The following is a 20,597-nucleotide window of genomic DNA, read 5'->3' as shown; positions in this document are numbered from 1 at the left end:
AAATCAGTGTTACCAGGGCCAGAGCCAGGCTGAATTTGATATTTTGTCCACACAACGACACAACCCTATTTCCCCCTGGAATTCGTAAATAAACAGATAACACATATTTTTCTTAATATGTTATTGTAGGAAAAGAATAAATTCAAATAAATAATGAACTATTATTAATTATAGCTGTGCGGTACGAGATCTCGGGGTCTCGTCACCGGTGGGGCACACGGAAGATTTCTCAGGTGCCGTTTGACGTCACTAACTGCTGCGTCTGAAGAAACAGACAATTTTATAATTTTCTATTATTAAATTAAACTGTCATAACCTAACCAAACGTGCTTATAATGGAAAAATCGAATAAAGGTTTACTAATCTAAAAAATAGTTTTGTTCATAAAATAAAATTATAATTGCCTAAAATTCAATTTTATAATTTTTTAATTATAAAATTAAACTGTCATAACCTAACCAAACCAACCAAACTTGCTGATATGAAAAAAATGTTGATAAAAAGTTAGTGCCGCCGGCGGGATTCGAACCCGGAACATTCGGTTTATCAGCCCGCAACGTTATCCACCGTATCGTTGCGGTATTGGTGTTCCCTCAAAGAAACGTCAGCAGTTAGTGACGTCAAACGGCACCTGAGAAATCTTCCGTGTGCCGTTTCGGTTGACCCAGTGCTCTCTCTCCTTTCTTTGCGAGGTTATGATGCGCAAAAGATTACTGCGCAACCGCAACGTAATCTCGGGGTCTAGTCTCGTTCTCGTACCGCACCTGGGTAATCATAAGCATACGAGGACGAGACCTAGATCTCGGATAGCGCTGGGTTCACACCGATATGGTAGGCATACTTGTTTGATGACTGATCGTTTCGCCGATAAAATATCGACCGACTTATTACCGACCGTCCAAAATCGGTGTGTGTGCAATAATAAGCAAATCACGAATGTATGTATCTCTTTCAAGATCTTTCGTTCTATGTCTCCTCTATGCTTGGCTTGGCAGCACTGATGTTTTTATGTCAGTTTGCTGTAAAAAAAAAAACAACAACTAACCTAACCTAACCTTCAGTTCAGTAATCAGTTTTCAGTATTCATTCACTATTCACAGTAGTTCAGTCAGTCAGTTTATCCAGCTTGTCTAATTTCAAAAGATGGTTAGCTTAGATTTAATGATGTGAGTGAGTGTAAGCTTTTAAAAACGTATTTTTTGCCTTAGTATATTGGACTTGATCATTTGTGGGTTATAAAATATTTGTTAACAAAGAGCTGAGGGATTATTATACTGTTGAAGCAGCAGTCAATCCTGCAGTTAGGCCAGTAATGACAGTAAGCACCGCTTGCATACAATTAATATTTATTTCGTGGCGTACATTTTAGTAATAGGCCAAAGGTGATTGTGATGACATTTAGATGAACCAAAATTGTTTATGTGTTTCACCTTAATACATGGCAGTTTCTACCGTGTTATGCAATAATGGCTGCTGTTGCATTCTGACAAAGTTTCTACATCATTGGCCTAGACTAAATATTATCAAGTTTTACTCAAGTAAGCCTCAGTCTCAGTGTTCAAGTAATACAGATGCCTATGTTGAAAATTTGATTTCCGAAGAAGGGATTAAACGAGAGAACAAGTTAACTCAATATTTCCAAAATGTATCCTCAAAGAATCTGCATGGAGAAATGTCCAAGATAGGCCTAAGCTTATATCAAGAGAACAACACTTGTGGCCTTAAAAAAACTGATGATGCTGAAGAGCTTGCTAGTTGTATAGAGGAAAAGACAGATGTTACAAAGGTTCCAAATGAAAAATTGGGCTACCTCTTAGTTTATTTTACTAAAGATGGAAATGTAAATGGTGTTAAAGCTATTCAGTCCATCATTAAAAAGCACAACGCATCACATTTTCAATATTATGCTCAGTATAATCATTATTTAGCCGAAGCATTATGGTTGGACGGGAAGGTTCCCACGTCATTAAATTTATTTTCGTTTGCTTATGATAACACGGTAGTTAGACCCAAAGTGAAAGTAATGCTCCCTAATTTGTTCACATCGTTGGTTGAACAGCATAGTGAAGCAACACTGCATAAATTGATTTATAACATCGAACAGTTTTCAGGCAAAAAGAGAGACGACTTACTTCTGGCCTGTCTATGGAGGGAACTGTATTTAAGCACCTGGTTTTCAGATCAGGAAGAAGCCACAAAACTATTACTTAAAAACAGTCAAATACTAAAATATGTACAGTGGATGGTACCAACCATGGGGAAAATGTTGTTAAAATCTCATAGAGTTGAAGATTGTTATAGATTGATTCAATTCACATTGACAAATAACTTCACACATATGACTGATGTATTGATACGTCTCTTGTTTGAATACTATTGTAAGTACGGTACCCTGCTAGTATAAGTTACTCATTGTCTTTTATTTTTATTGTTGTTCTTATTTTTCCTTTATTTAAATCTACTAGGGTAGCCCTTATTATTCGTTCTCTTTCAGGGGGACGGCCATTTAAAACCTAACCTTGTCCTCATTCATTAGTTATAAGTTAGTTGTAATTTAAATTATAACTTACAGTGCCTAGTTAAGTCAAGGTTTTGTAATGACATTGGGTAGCAATCAGATCAATTTTTATATCCATCCAATCGATAAGTTAACATAAGTTACTAAATCAATAAAGGGCCATTCCATGTCAAGTCATCCAGGGGTTGTCACCCACTAGTCACAGATTTTTATGAAAATTTGTACACATAATTTAGACATTTAGATAGGATAAAATCCAAAATTTCAGTTCATTATGTCAAACGGTTTCAGAGATATGGCTATTTGAAGTTTTGAGCGAATTTAGTTTCCGAGGTCCAATTTGACGCTAAGGGAGCGTGCATGTATTCTCGTCTTTCTATGTAGAATGGACAATTATTAAGCTAGAGGCCTCAAATTTGACTCATATATCCAAAATTTAATGCAGAATCATATAATACAAATAAAATGTTAACTATTACCTATTATCACCCAAAAAAAAATTCCTAAATACAAATAATTAGATTTTTCCAAAATCGGAACATTTAGTTACAAAAGGTTTGATAACAAAAATCTCTCTCCAGATAACCCTATAAAACTATATATCACTGAAAAGAGGACAAAATTATCTTTCAATTGGTATAATAACATGAGTGGGGTTTTGAGTATTAACATTGTTATCACACGTGAAAGTCAAAAATTAAATTTGATTAAGCTGAAAATTTCATTTGATGCCGAATATGTATGATGAACTTAAATAAAACAAAAGGTTCATCAATTTAATATATGTTTGTACAAATGACTAGAAATCTAAAAATATGAAACAAAATATTGGTTCCTTAAGTTGTTATTTTTGTATGAATTAAATTTTTACTTATAAAAAGCCCTAACTAAATCGTCCTATATCCTACATTACTTTTACCTAAATAAAGGCTTATTATAGCTTTACAAGAAATTACAATTACATTTAATCCAAAATTTATAAGTTTACCACTCTCAATAACAAATAAAAAATATGTATTATTAACTATTAATTTTTATAGATCAAACTTCAATATTAAATTATGTGTTATAAAAATAAAAATAAAATTTTATGACATATTTAATACACTATCAATGTTTGTAACCAGAGTTTATACCAGTGAATGTGACCAGTGACTGTGTGTATTGGTGTGTGTGTTTAAAATTATCTTTCAAATGTTATAAAAATAAGAGTGGGGTTTGGAGTATCAACATTTTTATTACACGTAGAAGTCAAAAGAAAACAACTTGATTTAAACGTAAAACAAAACCAAATACATCCTATTTTTGTAGTAAATTTGTCGTAATTTTTTTGTAAACTCTGTCAATATCTTTGTCACCATCATGAAATGCAGAATTTCCTTCATTTTTTGAACCAGTGTTTACAACATTCAATAACTTTCTACAATTGATGCACTAAAGCTTTCCTGGCACTAAAGTTAACTTATGTCTTTAAGTTCTTTAACTTCTTTTACCTTCCCTAAAGAAATTACTCTTAAATCTTTGTCAAGGATAACACATGTTTTTTAAATGGGTCACAGCATGATTTTTTTTATATTTCAAAAAGTACTGTAACAAAAATGATGAGAACAAATTGAATCATTTTTATTATATTCATCATTTGTGTGCCACCTTAATGTTTCTAGTTCTTCATTTGAAAGATTTTCAAAAATAAAATGAACATTTTTTTCTTGTGTTAAAGTAAAATTTTCACATGGAGAGTCTGACAGTTTACCTACTGTACAAATCAAATTAGTTCTCACTTGACTTGGTGCAGCAATACCTTCCATGATAAATATTTTTTAACGTTTAACCGGCAATGGGGTGAAGAAGTATAAGGGACTGTTCACATATGCACGGCATGTGTCGTAGTCAGTTAATCACTTGCCAAGCTGCCGTATACAAGTCGAGGGATGCCGGGCACCCCCTCGGCGAAGGCCGGCTGCCGGTGTCGGGTAAACAAGCCGGCTGGAGTAGTGGGTGTAGCGGCCCAATGTGACTGTTCACATATAACCGGCACCTGCCGTCTGCACCAAGTGTACTTTTAGTTCAGTTGTTTGTAGTTATTTGAGTATTACTTTTGGTTAGGCCTATTTGTTCGCAAGGTTTTGGTCATGTCGGAAATAGACATTGAACTACTTGTTAATTTAATTCAAGAACAGAATTGAATTAAATTGAATTTTTACTAAATTTTATTTTATTTTTTATATTTTTTTGTCACACAACATTGAATTAAATTTTACTCAAATTCAAATTGAATGAAATAAAAAAAAAATCCAAATATAAATACAGTTTCAATAAAAGTAATTTCGAAGTATCATTGCAATTGCTCTGTTACGTTCCATTTCTATCCCTACGACACACAAGTTTCACAAGCTGGAGTACAACTGCCAGAGTGCCTGTGTTGGCGTAACGTGAAAGGTGCACCCATGCCGGTGCCGGTTAGAAGTCGGTTTAACGCATGCCGGATAGATGTGAAACAAGCCTTTTATCTTTAGACTTGAATGTTTCATGTTTCATGTCATCACAGGAGTGACAAACACACCAACACACACAGACACTGGTTACATTCACTGGTATAAACTCTGGTTACAAACATTGATTGTGTATTAAATATGTCATTCCTTTTTTTTTTTTACACATAATTTAATATTGAAGTTTGATCTATAAAAATTAATAATGCATATTTTTTTATTTGTTATTGAGAGTGGTAAACTTATAAATTTTGCATAAGATGTAATTGTAGGTAATTGCTTGTAAAGCATTAATTAGCCTTTGTTTAGGTAAAAGTAATGTAGGATATAGGACGATTTATTTAGGGCTTTTTATAAGTAAAAATTTAATTCATACAAAAATAACAACTTAAGGACCCAATATTTTGTTTCATATTTTTAGATTTCTAGTCATTTGTACAAACATATATTAAATTGATGAACCTTTTGTATTATTTAAGTTCATCACACATATTCGGCATGAAATGAAATTTTTAGCTTAATCAAATTTAAATTTTTACTTTCACGTGTGATAACAATGTTAATACTCAAAACCCCACTCATGTTATTATACCATTTGAAAGATAATTTTGTCCTCTTTCCAGTGATATATAGTTTTATAGGGTTATCTGGAGAGAGATTTTTGTTATCAAACCTTTTGTAACTGAATGTTCTGATTTCGGATAAATCTAATTATTTGTATTTAGGAATTTTTTTGGGTGATAATAGGTAATAGTAATCATTCCACTTGTGTAATATGATTCTGCATTAAGTTTTGGATAAATAAGTAAAATTTGAAGCCCATATCTTCAAAATTGTCCTTTTTACATAGAAAGACGAGAATATATGCATTTCAGTTTAGCGCAAAAATAAGCCTCGGAAACTGAATTTGTGTGAATCTTAAAATGGCCGTATCTCTGAAGCCCTTTGTCAGAATGATATAAAATTTTGGATTTCTTCTTATCTATATATATATATTATCTATACAAAATTTTATTGAAATCAGAAAACCTTGGGTGACAAGTCTACTTTTGGCTGGATGATTTGGCGTGGAATGACCCTAAATAGAGTTATCTTCGTCAATCTGCTAGAGTCAGCTACTTGCTCGAGTGCGGATATGTGTAATCAACAGGCCTGTTTAGGCAAAAACCCCTGTCTATGTTTATGTATGTGTACGTTGCGTGTGACAGTTTGTGTTTTTGTATATTAAGGACACCACTACTAAGGCTGTACGTCTGAAGATGCTGAAACAGCCGTAACAATGTTACAACTACTATGAGCTGATTGACGAAGGCAACTCTATTGATTTAGTCACAAGATCAGCTCAGGGGATAAAAAATATGGATTTTAACAACAGAAGTTAATTGGGTTTAACTTCACCGTTGAGAAATCTACAAATTGTGTTCATTTTTAAAATTTAATCGAAGGCATATTACTTTTAACAATGTTAACATTTTAATTTTAGCACTGTAATAGTACTCAAAGAAAAACTAAGTTTTAAAAACTAAACACTAATGTGTTTGAAAAAATATGTTTAAAACACAAAACAATTAATTCTCACACTTATATTGCAGATATTCATGAAAATTTAGAACGATGTACTGCAGTGGTCAAGTATTCGTCAAGTTTAAACTCGCCCTTGACTGAAGATCAACAACGGAGGTACATCAGTTTGTTGCTCAAGAGTAAAGACACTGTCAAATCAAAGTCTCTAGTCAAGAAGCCACAAGATCTAAAGTACACATTTTAGATTCACCTACATTTCAATGTATTGAATACTAGTCATTATTTTTATAGATTTTGTAAATACTGTATTGCTGAAAATAATTAAAATGATTAAAAAATGTTGTGTAGTTATTATCTTTTGTATTATAAGTATATTCCTTGGATGTACACAGTAATGGTGTATAGTACCTATGATTATTTTGTGTTTTATCTAGTTACTAGTGATGGAACAACCAATTGAATTTAACAACCGATTGATCAATCGGTTGTTTTTTTGTTCAGTCGGTTTTTTCAGTTGAATGAAACACCAAATGAAAACAGTTGCGTACATACTATTCGGACTGATGACTGTTTCCAGTCTCTTTAAACACCGAATGAAACCAGTTGAAAGCATATTATTAGACTAAATGAATGTTTTCCAGTTCAAACTGTTTTCAATCGTATAAAATAAAATACTATTGTTCTTATGCCTTTTTCCAGTCTATGTTCAAATGATTTCAGTCGAATCAGTCGTTCAAAAATTCAACCGATTGTAAAAACTACAACCGATTGAATCGGTTTTTTTACCAACAATCGATTGAATCAGTTGTTTTGAATCGGTTGTTCCCATCACTACTAGTTACTTAAATTTGCCAACATTAGTTTCTTAATGAGTTGGTTTCCGGATTAAAGTCAACAAGTAACTAGTTAGCACACAGTAGTGAATAGTGTCTAAGATTCAAATTAACTTGGTTAAAAATGTAGACACAAGGAAAAGAAATTTGACACGAGATGTAGGCCAAACTTATTTTAGTGTTTTGATTCAATGTCATAATCTTAGATGCAGCAAAAGGATTTAAGGGTTACAATAGGTCCTACAATTGAATACATTGTAGTTAAATTTAATTTGGGCAGCTCAAAACTGCTGTATGGTTAAATTAAAAATGATAAATATCAGCAATAAACTATTTTTGAAAAAGTAATCACTAAATTTTTTTATTTTGTTTATTTGTTTCAAAATGGCACAATTTGAATTTGTTCAGTTAAATTTTTGGGAATAAGTTTAAGAACACTTTTATTTAGCTTTCTATCAAGTTAAGAATCCTATACTCTAATACGAGCAATGTTTGCTTGTATGTATGCTTGCTTGCTTGCAGAAAGATCTCGAAAACGGCTCCGACGATTTTCTTCAAATCTTGTAAATAGTTTATTTTTGGCCTAAAAACGAGCTTCATGCAGTTAGAACTCCCAAACAAAAATCTAATTACGTAGAAAAACGAAACTGAAAGTCATATTTTTTTTACATTAGTCTTATGGGTTGCTAAGTAACCATGTTGGTTGAATTAAATAACAAGGAAAAGTAAACAAAATACTTGAAGTTGAAGCATGTGTTCATTATAAGCCAACTACCCACAGTATACTAGCAAATTACAAATACAGTACAAAAGGAAAAACATCACTTGTTACTATTGATCAAAGATTATACTGAAGATTACTCAATACATTGTAGGCCTAGTAAAGGCTAGCAGTGCGAAGTGTGGGATCTGTTTATGACGATTAGATTAAGGTAGCCTATCTGGAATCCTAAAATGCTATAGGAAGGGAAGGAAACAGGTCCGCGACGTAGGAATTGGTGAAGGAAGTAGTAAAGGCAATCATAAAATGCTATGGGAAGGGAGAGTGACAGGTCTGTGACGTAGGAAGTGATGAAGGAAGTAGTAAGGGCGAGCAGTCCGGATTGTGGGGACTGTTTATGACGATAAGATTAGGGTATCTGCAATCCTAAAATGCTATGGGAAGGGAGGGAGACAGGTCCACGACGTAGGAAGTGGTGAAGGAAGTAGTCAAGGCAAGAAGTCCGGAGTGTGGGAACTGTTTATGACGATTAGATTAAGGTATCTGCAATCCTAAAATGCCATCGACAAAAATAATTAAATATATACCGTCAGCTGTGATGTGGTTACCATAGGTTCTGGTGCACACCGCTGGGAGCGCCATGTAGTTACGGCCTACGCGCTACGTAACTACACGACGCTCCCAGTCCAGTGGTGTGCGCCAGAACCTATGGTAACCAGTGCACGGCTGACAGTCATGTTAATTCTTGTTGACTATGTTTCAGCTTTTAATACACAAAGAGCTATTTGAGAGCTATTTGTTTTATAAGGAAAACAGGTCCGCGACGTAGGAAGTGGTGAAGGAAGTAGTAAAGGCGAGCTGTCCGGAGTGTAAGAACTGATTATGACGATTAGATAAGGGTATGGGCAATCCTAAAATGCTATGGAAAGGGAGGGAAACAGGTCCGTGACGTGGGAAGTGGAGAGGAAGTAGTCAAGGCGAGTTGTCTGGAGTGTGAGAACTGGATGGGAAGGGAGGAAAACAGGTCAGCGACGTAGGAAGTGGTGAAGGAAGTAGTCAAGGCGAATAGTCCGGAGTGTGGGAACTGTTTATGACGATTATATTAAGGTATTTGGAATCCTAAAATGCTATGGGAAGGGAGGAAAACAGGTCCGCTACGTAGGAAGTAGTGAAGGAAGTAATCAAGGCGAGCTGTCCGGAGTGTGGGAACTGTTAATAACGATTAGTAAGGGTATCTACAATCCTAACATGCAATGCGAATGGGGGGAAACAGATCAACGACGTAGGGAGTGGTGAAGGAAGTAGTAAAGGCAAGCAGTGTGAAGTTTGGGAATGGATTTATGTATCTGCAATATTAAGACTACTTTCAGAGTAAACTAATGATTTTCCCCGAGCAAAGCTCGGTCTCCAGGTACTATCTAGTTATAATAATATGCCTAGACGTTTTGAATAAATAAAAATAGTGATACACATGTTCACACACAAGGAAAACAAAGGAAAAAGTGAATGAATATAATAGTTTCATTTAATCGCCTTGCAAACATCACAACAGATCAAGAACATAAAACAGGAAAGCGAGAGACAAGCGATTAGGCTAATACTTGACTTTGTACAAAATCACTTCAGACAGAGATTACAATTTGTAAAAACATCCATTAATCTATACATATCACTCGAGATGTAATAAATAACTGGTGGTACTCGATGCTAGAACATGACATTTCAATTATTAACTGTGATGTAAAAAATGTATTAATAAAAAAATTAAAAATTTAAAAACCGTCCACAATACATAGTTGGTATAAAAATATTAATGTGAGAACAAAACTTACTTAAATCTTACATAATAAACCGGCAGGAATTTTTCACACTTAACTACCACAACTCTCCGTCTTTTTCTTTTGTAGGCACTTCGATGATTCTTGGTTTGTCGATTATCCTGGCTGTTCTATTTCCCTTCTCTACAATTCCTATGATCCATGCCTGATAGCCTTCTTGCTTCTCAATGTCTTTGCAGTATGCAGCAGCCTGTTCACGTGGCAAGCAAATCAGCAGCCCTCCTGTAGAAAACATTAACTATAAGAATATACCCTTGAGGAGCATAGCACATACAGTAAAGCATTGGATAACGTCATAGATAAATCATACTCCCTTAGTAGACTTGTCATCCCTATGGAACAGCTGAATACAATTTAATTGTTAGTTCTGTACATCCAACTGCAGAGGTCGTTTTTTTGTTTACAACAACAATTTGAGTAAACAATTGTTTTGTCTAACAACTGGTTTTTTTTTGTTATTTCAGTCATCATTTAAAACCTCATTTAACCAAATAAAATAATATAATCATAAACAATTACTGGTCTCCTAGTTATATAACCAAATAGTAAAGCACAAATCAAGAAAATAATCCTAAAATAATAGAAACAAAATTCCCAAACAGTGTGGACGTACTTGAAATAGACACGAAAAACAAGCTTCAAATTTTACAATGGGATGAGGAATCTACTTGTGTTGCTTAGTCTATGATAACGTATTTGACATCTGAAAATAGCCAGCAATCGGTAGTCTACTCTTTGAGAGCCAATCTTAGCTATCCCACTTGACTACCTACAAACAAGTTTGTTCTTATCAGGCCAAGTTCCACTATTATGTTAAAAATAAATAAGTAATCATTAATTACGTACCTGAGGTTTCTGCTGAGTGTCCTTGGAGCAGTTGAAACATATTTCCGCATGCTTTGGCGACAGCAGCCATCTTGGCAATAACAGGCAAGTTGTGTATCACAAACGAGACCTCATTCTTCTGATGCTTAGCTAAAGTCTGTGCGTGTCCCAACAGGCCGAACCCTGTAACATCTGTGGCTCCGTGTGCGTTGTATTTGTGCATCAATCGCGCAGCTGTAACAAACAAATCAAAATTATATTCATATCATGAATTTACTTTTTATCTCTAAGAAGAAATGTAAACCAACTGGATTACCTTTAAACAACAGTTCAGAGGTTTAATTCCCAATAGAAGATTCACTTTAAGTAAGTTCTTAGCATTTTTTCATAAAACCAGCAATGTTTTTGAAATTTAAGTAGTAAAATTTAAATGACCGCCATTTTCAAACAAAAGAAATATTTGTTAGCCTAAACTTAGTGAAAATTTTTTCTAATTAGGGTTTTTTAATCTAAAATGGAAGCTACATTTGAGAAAGATCTATCTTCAATCGTTTTTAAGAGCCTTACACAAAAAGGCAAATATCTAACGGAGTGTTTTTGAAAAAAAAATTTTTAATCTGATTTTATTTTGATTTTGACCCATTAAACCAATTCTTAATTACTACTAGTACTATCATAAATATTTTAAAGATAAGTCACAATTAGATCAACAAGTTGTCTGGTGATTTTCTTAACAATTCCCTGGATTTGTGGCACTACTAACTCACCGATCCTGTTGAGCCTAGCCATAGAGTCCATCGCCCGTTGGTACGCTTTCCTCACGTCCTCCTCAGACACCACCAGCTTTATCCTGTTCCACCTTTCCGGTTGGTCCAGCCACTGGTGTGCGTTCACTGCCACTTGGGTGCCGAGAGGCTTGGTCAGCACCAACACATCCCCTACCACAGCGTTGTCTGGCCTAAACAGCAACAACTTGTGTTAGGCATACATCTTCCATGTGATATAGGTCTTGACAATGTACTTATTCTGAGAAACAATTGTTGAAGACTCGTTTCTATTCCAACAAAGTTCTCTCAAACAAATTTGTCCAATTTTCCAAGTAGAACTTTACCAATCTGTCTGAAACTCAGCTCAAACTATGAGTTCAATAAAATATATTATAAAGCCAAAACAGTTAATAACAAAGTTTTGAGGCCTATTCAAGAAGTGGTAGAAAAACTCATCAATAATCTGGTGATCAGCAAGACAAGTGTTACACGATTGCATTCATTTCATTATTTTACCTACAACCGTTTTTTAAAGTAGGTAGCTGTTTCAGTTCAGTTCTTAAAATTGAAAAGTTTCACATAACAGCATAGTTTTACTCATAACAACACGGGTAATGGACCAATGAGATTTAAGGATTAAGAAAGAAGTAAAATTATAATGATTGGAACTTCAACTAATCAGCTGTTCAGGCCCATTTCATTGTTGAGTGGTGCACAGTGTTTGGTACAATGCTTCGTTGCATGACTGTCAGTCGCAATGAGAGGTTATAAACGAAAACAAAAGGCAACCTCTTTTCGAAATTATAAGTAGTGATTTTTAGTAATTAAAACACACTGTTGTAGGTAATGTGGTGTACACAACTTGCGTAAATAGTGTTAACAACACTTGTAGAAGTTTTTAAGGTGCTCGCCAAGGCTCGTATCTTACATTTTCTACTCGTGTCGTTAACACTATCTTTACGGAACCGTTGCGTTAACTGCTACGGATGTTAATGCATGGATGTAATATTTTTAAGAAACCCATCAGGATGCGAACCAAAAGATCACTGCTATAATTTATAGTTGCGCTACTGATCAGCCAACCAATAACCATACTTTTGTCAAATTAAAATATTAATTCAGATTATTTTATTAATTTAAGCATTTGCCACAATAAATAACATTACAATAGCATTCCATAACTAATTTCATCCGTCACAGCAGTACCCAATTCAAAAATGTTTTTTATCACATGTCGACACAATGATGGGAGGACACCAACTAATTCATGCATTAGGAGAAGTCTTTTCTTTTAGAAATAGTTGAGCACAGCTCTAAATGACAATTTATGGAAACAGCTTTTATAAAACAAAGTTTGAGAATCCCTTGATAAATAGACATTTTAATCATACATTTATTCCATCTCACAAGTTTTAGGGTAGTCACACTTAAAATTAGCAATAATTACTTACACAATGTATTCATTTGGTTGACACACTGTGGAGGCAACACCACCAATGGTAACCCAAGGATTCACAACAGTTTGGCCTCCTGTGATCGAGGTACCAGCTTCCATTGCAGAGTCCTATAAAATATTAAGTTGTAAAATAAATTTAAAGATGTTTTGAACAGTTATTGAAGAAACATAATATAGAAGAAATTCACCACCCCAACCCTTTAAGATGGCAACCATGAAAACTTTGAGTAGCCTACAGTCATCTTGTACATTACAAATTTAGCCCACGCTTCTAATTGTTTTCTCCTAAAAGATGTAAACATGTCAAAGATAATGCTAAATGTTTGAAACTAATGTTTTGTCTCAGCAATAATAGGGACCTACCCCCACTACAGCACTACAGCAAACCTGCAGACTAGGTAAATTTCTATTTGCCTTGTTGGCTTTTCACTAAAAAATATATCCTTAAGCTTGTCAGATTTATTCCCTAATGAAACAAAAAAAAAACATTACCGGTAGTCCTAGTTTTAAGGGGCAATTAGGTTTGCCCTTACAAGGAAGGTAGGCCTAGTATCTGTGACAGGTAGCCGAATGAAACAATGAAATGCGCTACAAATAAGTTGTTTATTAAACTTATGACAAAAAAATAAGATGTAGCTTCCGACTTGCTGTATGATTAATCTACGTTTAGTTTACAAACTTCGAGAAGAAATAGGCTAGAGAATACAATTTTGAAATGAGTTGTTTAGATCTACAAAGTTAATGTACAGATTTTCATGATAAAATACATTTTAGAAGAATGGGGGAAACATAGCCTCCCGAGGAGGCTATGGGGAAAGGCGATGCGACGTGGAAATTTAGATGACCGACCGAATTGAATTACGGTAGGAATTTAGACTAACTCAACTGAGTGATCTCTGTCCATAGCCCAGAGTTGGGCGTGGAGGGGAACCAGCCAATCCCGTTGCGGCTATGCCGCGTAACGTCAGTGCAAACACTGGACAGTGCTGCTGTCTAACGATTCCTCAGGGCGTTAGGCAAACTGTAGCTGTGCATTAACTGATTTCATCGAGCGACCTGCTGAGCTGTCTCAGTGAATTCCAGCCACGCACGTTACATTTCCGAGAACGTTGGCCTGGCCTAGCGCTGAGCCACGCTGACGGAATATTCCATGGTGAGGCAACTACTGGCTAACGCAAAAAGTATGGAGGTTAACAGTCCAATATTTATATTTGAAATAAAGCAAAGCTTTTGTGACGGACAGGGTTTCTTGAGGGTGTAGCAAAAACCTCCCCAACTGATATGTCTGGGTAGACCCAACTGTATGATGGGTCTGGGAATTTTTGGGGCCGTCACATATCAAAGTCTGTTTTTAGTGAAAAATTAAAAGCTTATGAAATAAATTTGACCAATTTTGTCAAAATATATACATAAACAAGCAAACTACATCAGTTGCCTTAGGCTAGGGACACACTCACCTTACCTCAGACTTTTTCACAAAGGCGATACATTAGGGTATATCACACTAGAGTAAAAACGTCTGTGAACGTGTTAACCTATCTAATTAGTTTTTCCCACAAGGTAAGGTGAGCGGAATTTCACAAGATCTTACAAAAGATCTTTCACATTTTCTACATGAAAAATTCTATTGAATTGAGAAATTGGTTTTTGTCATATCACATTGTGTTTGCTTAATCCAATGTAGGCTACATTTAAAGGAACTTAAATATAGAAATGAGTTAATTTCCCACACGAGTTCAAAGATAAAACTGGAGGAAGTGGTGTCTTAGGTGTGGTTTGGGACATAACCTCTTTTCATTGTACGGTACTTCATGAATGATTAGTCGGTGTCTCAGTCTTGTCTTAATCCCGATTTTCAAACACACAAAGAATAATATTCTTATTTTGAAATTACAGTTTATAAAACATCATCTTAAGTTACAGCACACAACTTTAGAGGTATGTTTTAATAAATTTATTAAAACATACCTCTAAAGTTGTTTTTAGAGTTGTTTTTAAAACATACCTCTCTATATGTTTTTACCAAGATAACTTACATGGATTTAAAACTTACCTTAAAACCTCTCATGACAAGAGGAATCACAACATCCCTCTCTTTTTCAGTCATCTTTGTCGAGACCCCAAGGAGCATCAGCATATTATCCACTTCTGTAACTCCCATCGCATACAAGTCACTTAGCACATTGGCGCAAGCGATTTTTCCTGGGAAATTTGTGGTTAAAATTAATTGAGAATAAATTTGCATCGTTCAAATTAATTTAAAGAAGAAACACATTGTACAGTAGTTAAAACATTTATTTATCTAGGCAATTTGGAAACAACTAATTAAATGAAAGAAAAACATTGACTATGGTAGACCTAACAATTTTGAAAAGGATAGTAACTGAGCAGTTTAATTATTTAACTTATTAGGCTAAGTTATCTCGCCTGTATTTATTAAGTTAGGTACATTTAAGTTAATTAATTGAATCATTAGTAAAAAAATAGGTATAGAATTTTTTTTTTTAGTTTCACATAGAATATTTATTTTAAGGATGAATTATGTTGAGGATAGGTATTAGAAAAACACTGTAAAATACATGTCATTTGATAGATGACTTAATAATTCAACACAAAAATTTCACTGGCATAGGCACTGATAAAGAAGACTTTGCTGATTAGGCTAGAGATTTTTCTTATTTTAGTCAACAACAAACACAGAGCCATTATCAAACTATGTTTTTGCTATTTCTGGAACAAAAAACTTTTCAACTTTAGTGTAAAAACAATATAAATAATGTAGGCCTACTTTAATTCAATACTTACAATAACTTGAAAGTTTCGTTATATAACAAGAATATGTGTAGCTACAGTAGACTCCCTCTTATCCGGACACCTTATAACCGGACAACACTCGGCGGAAATGACATCCCTTAAACTTAAGCTGGACAATTTTTATCGGCACATCCGGTTTCTTTAACTGGACTAAATCGGCAGGAAGTAGGTGGTACTGAAACAAATGTTCTCGTGGGAAAGATTTGAGACCAGTGATCACGTCTAAATAGGTACAATGCTCTCCTAAATTTATGTCAAATATTAGGGTTACATTATACAGGATGCATTCAATCGGTCAGTTCTAACAAATTTTTGGGGAAATCGGTTTAACCGGAAAACCCATTTAAATCCGTACTGGCCGCGCTCCTGAGGAGTCTGGTTAAGAGGGAGTCTACCGTACCTAGTTAATTTATTCCACATCTAGAAATTTAAAAGAGAGAAAAAAATCTCACCTGTTGAGTCACTGAGTTTAACTCGCCATAAGTCGAGTGAGCTTACTTGCAGGTTAAAATAAATTGTTAGATTTTTATATAGGCCCCCTAATCTAAATTTTAACTTTGATCATAGAAAATGGGGGTTAAAAAACAATCAACTAATGATAAGATAGTTGTAATTCTTACCCATCATGTAAGGGTCATCGACCAAAGGATAGAAGAAGTCAGTTGTCTGAACAAGGACAAGGCCTCCATTCCGAAGTGGTGTGACTGAAGCATCCATACCAATGCCTGGAAATATGTCAAATTAAATTACAGCTTATATGAATTAGAGAAGAAAGTAAACTTAGGTATTATTGGAAACAACTTGCACGTTAATTACAATTCGCTCAAAACCTGATAAGCCTAGTTAGCTGTGTGAATTATCTGAACTAGACTTGCCACAATACGGTTTTATGACTTGAATAAAAAAGGTTCAGCATATTTTTAAGGGTTAAAAACATTTTGAATAACTTACAATAGGTAACCTTAAAATATGTCTTGGGCGTACGACATGTTTAAAATTACGTAGGTTGGGGTTATGGAACACTAAACTCAAAACTTTTTTTGGTTTTGAATCCATCATTAAGTTAGGCCTGTTTTAAAAACCAAACAATAATTTTAAAGTGTGTGGCTAACTTAATGGATACATAGCATTTTGGACATTGGTTTTCACACAATCAACACGTAACTTATGCGCCATGCGGCGGTTGGGTACACTTCCATACCTGTTGGCACAAACACCCGAATGAAAATATCGATCGATAATATCGATTATTTGATATATCATTTGGTTAGTTAGGTAAGGTTAACCTAACCTAACTAACCAAAGGATGTATCAAATTATACAATCGAATAATCAATATTGCTCATTCGGTTGTTTGTGCCAACAGATATGGAAGTGAACCCCGGCGGTTGCCTGATGCGGCAGTGGGCTAAGTTTATGAGCAGTGTTGGGGAAGCTACTTTTAAAATGTAGCTAGCTACAACTACTGCTACATTTCCAAAAAAGGAGCTTAGCTACAGCTACAGCTACAGTTCCAAAAAAGTAGCCTAGCTACAACTACAACTACAATGAAATGTAGCTACAGCTACAATTTTAGCTACTTTTCCAAAGACGTTAATTTTTATTCCACGCACATTAGGTAAATGTAAAATTAATTGCAACTACATTTTTATTTGAACAAACATTTAAAAAAATGTCAGTATTGTATCTAACATTACTTGGAAAACAAATTATTCCTAGATTGTATTTAATTTGTGGGCATTATAAACCTAACATTACATTGCATTATTTTTAAGCATTTTAAAATATGTAATTTTCATTAAGTTCAAAGGACATACAACCAAACTATATTTTAAAAGCTAATTTTATTAATTTAATATAGATTCATTTATAGATGTTTTATATCAACAACTAAGACCAATAAAACTGCAAAAAGATTATTTAAAAATACTTTTTGTGTTACAGAGCCTAGCCTACTGAAATGGGAGTTTATTGCCTTTCTTTACTTTTAATGTTAAAAACAACATTGCTATAACTTTAAAAGTGATAAATTACTTATCCTACGAATAACACTTTTCAATGTCAAGAAATCGTCCTTTATTGTCATTATGCATATGGCAATTAAATTGTGCTTCAACCTAGTTGGTAGAGAAAACAGTATTCAGCAACTTATCCTGAAATCGGCTTTTAATTTAAACATGATGAAATTTGTAAAGTAAAAATAACATGTAGGCCTACTTGGCTATGTAACAAGTTGGCTATAGTAGGCTTGTTCTTGCAAGGACTAAACAGATATTCATAATAATTGAACTTGGTATTCGTCTTAAACTCTTAAACCATAGCCTCAGTCCTATACAAGAGCTGTTAGCAGGAGCAAACTATGCTATTTTTCAAGTTTCATGTTATATGGAGATTTTTTCATTACAATTATCATGTAGTCTAGGCATATCTTAAATCTCATCAGGTAATTTCCTCTTTGCTAATTTAGTAAACCTTTGAAAAATCTTCGTAATCTAACCAAGGAAGGGCTTGTGATGATAAACCACAATCAACAGCTGAAGCAAAGGTTGATAGACCAGCTTTTCATTATTTCAAGGTGTGTTGGTTTCCATTAAACCCCAAGTTGAAGCATTATCGATATAATAAAGAAACTAAATTGATTACTAATTCCCCTGTCCTGTCAATCACTTGCAAGCATTCAATTCAATAATTCAATATACCTTCTCTTGTCACCGGTACGCACCGTTTAAACGTCGTCTGCAAGCATCTAGCGATTTTATTTTATCTGACAGTAATCAAAGAGTAGTAAATTAAGGAAATGAGAGCCAAAAATGTGGATAACACTCATTTAATGGCCTCTATGTCCACACAACGTTGTAGGCCTAATAGGGGATGAAACGGCTGCAACCAGCTGTTTGAAGCCAGGAAAGTAGGCCTATTTTTTTTTGAAAATCTCAGTTTGAAAGAGGTTGTTTCACGTAAGGTTGAGGTTATGATAAAAATCACTATCTCAAACAAATGTAAATGTAGCGAGAAAAGTAGCTAAAATTCCGCTACAACTACTTTAAAAATGTAGCTTGCTACAGCTAAAGCTACAAAATCTTAAAAATAGCGTAGCTACAGCTAACGCTACAAAAAAAGTAGCGCGCTACTGTAGCGTTGCTACTTGTAGCGCGCTAGCCTACTTCCCAACACTGTTTATGAGAGCAGTTGAGTCTTTTCAGGCATCCGGTGCGAATTCCCACCGGACATGTGGAGTCAACACCGGACTTAAACTTAGTTAAGTTACTAGCAAAGGGCTATTGCTTCCTATCGGGGGGTTTCACATGGTCTGGCAGGTGCCGCACGCTAAGTTAGAGGCCTAGAGAGAGGAATACAAAGGCAGAAACCAGAACAGGGAATTCTCTAGAATCCCCGTTAAGTGAGGAGCTGCAACAAATCTGTCAACGCTAAGGCATTACTTCTAAAACATTACTGATAGGATAATAGGACACCAGGAAATTAGCAGCAAAAGCAATCATCATCCTAGAAAAAATGGAACGTGACATAGACCTGGAGGGTAGCCTACCTAAGTTAGTAGACCTATGACAACCTGTGTTGGACTAATTACGGGTACCTAGGCTATTAAACTTTTAAGCAGACGCCTAGGCCTATAGATCTGTCATCTGTATGAACCTGGGTCTTAGAGGCACAAAAGGCCTAGGCCTAAGAAAACAAGATAAGTTAATAAGAGTACTTACCATATCTTGGGATGGCCATATGCATAAAATGGGCGTGTTCATGATCTTGAGAGTTGTTTTCATCATGTTGAAGCCCTTCCAACAGTTTTGAGAGTACCTCCTGTGGGACTTTGCAGCCTCTGCCCTTCAAATCAGCAAATCGAGTAAGCCGGAAAGAAGGCTCCAAATCATGAGCAGCTGGATCAAAAGGTCGTCTCAACGCTAAGGCATTTTGATTACCACCGAGCTCTAACTGTGCAGCAGCCAACGATTCCTGAGAAACAGGCGTCGCCTGTAGCTCCGTCATCGTTGGTTGATAGTTAACCTGGGCGAAAATGGTTGCGGCTATTAAAAACCCTTAACAAATAAAACCCAAGGCTCGAAGCCTTCGAAATTACCCCACGCTGAATCAAACTATTGCCTGCTCCGGCCGGCAACACAATGGCGTTCTGCCAAAATGTAAAACAACTGGAATAAAACAAAAAGTAGAAGAAAGAACAGATACAATGTGCAAGACAAAATACGCCGACTTTTAAATTAAGGTTATTCCCGCACTAAAATTTCTAGTGTTTATACAGAAATCTCAATATCATTGGTTGGAATCAGTAAGTTCAAGGAGCGTTGTTAAAATGTTCTCCGCATCACGGAACGGAATTGTGTAATATTCCAACTATTCCAAGTGGAAAGTGGCATGTGAGAAACACTCGTTAGCCAACAAAAAAAGTACCATAACAAGTTTTGTAACATACTATAATGAATTATCATTCATGATTCTTAGGTATAACAATTACCAGTGGTGTTCCAAATACTTGATAAATATAAAAATTAACTCATTATGTAAAAAATGTATATAAATGCGTAATTTCTTAGGAAATTATATGTTTTTTTGTAATTCTCTCTTTGCGCATCTATTGGTCAATTGTTTAGAAAAAAATACTAATGAAGTTTTAATAAATTCTGGCAACTTTATTGTATGATTTTGAATTTTGTATGAAGAAACAACAATACTGCATAGCAAGATAACCAACATATTCAACGAATATCAGTCGGGTGTTTCCGACTGAACTAAAACAAAACATGCTTTGCTAGTATTCGCAGTATTCAGTATTCG

General features: G+C 34.8%; 2 protein-coding genes across 2 annotated transcripts; one reads left to right on the top strand and one right to left on the bottom strand.

The window, feature by feature from the left end:
- Positions 1-1,098: 1,098 nt before the first annotated feature.
- Positions 1,099-6,886, top strand: LOC128996783 (uncharacterized). Its single transcript, XM_054422248.1, has 2 exons — positions 1,099-2,378; positions 6,603-6,886. The coding sequence occupies exons 1-2, from the start codon at positions 1,439-1,441 to the stop codon at positions 6,776-6,778; spliced, it is 1,116 nt and encodes a 371-aa protein (XP_054278223.1). The 5' UTR covers positions 1,099-1,438; the 3' UTR covers positions 6,779-6,886.
- Positions 6,887-9,595: 2,709 nt separating this feature from the next.
- On the bottom strand, positions 9,596-20,074 carry LOC128997229 (inactive selenide, water dikinase-like protein). The gene is made up of 7 exons (XM_054422839.1): positions 19,508-20,074; positions 16,409-16,513; positions 15,028-15,176; positions 12,970-13,082; positions 11,519-11,709; positions 10,773-10,985; positions 9,596-10,148 (listed from the first exon to the last, which is right to left on the bottom strand). The coding sequence occupies exons 1-7, from the start codon at positions 19,791-19,793 to the stop codon at positions 9,964-9,966; spliced, it is 1,242 nt and encodes a 413-aa protein (XP_054278814.1). The 5' UTR covers positions 19,794-20,074; the 3' UTR covers positions 9,596-9,963.
- Positions 20,075-20,597: the final 523 nt, after the last annotated feature.

The sequence above is a fragment of the Macrosteles quadrilineatus genome, unplaced genomic scaffold, assembly GCF_028750875.1.
Source record: "Macrosteles quadrilineatus isolate MER2022 unplaced genomic scaffold, UCM_ALF_1.0 Scaffold_6__1_contigs__length_79288215, whole genome shotgun sequence".
In the NCBI taxonomy this organism is placed as follows: domain Eukaryota; kingdom Metazoa; phylum Arthropoda; class Insecta; order Hemiptera; family Cicadellidae; genus Macrosteles; species Macrosteles quadrilineatus.
This window is presented reverse-complemented; position numbering and strand designations above follow the sequence as displayed.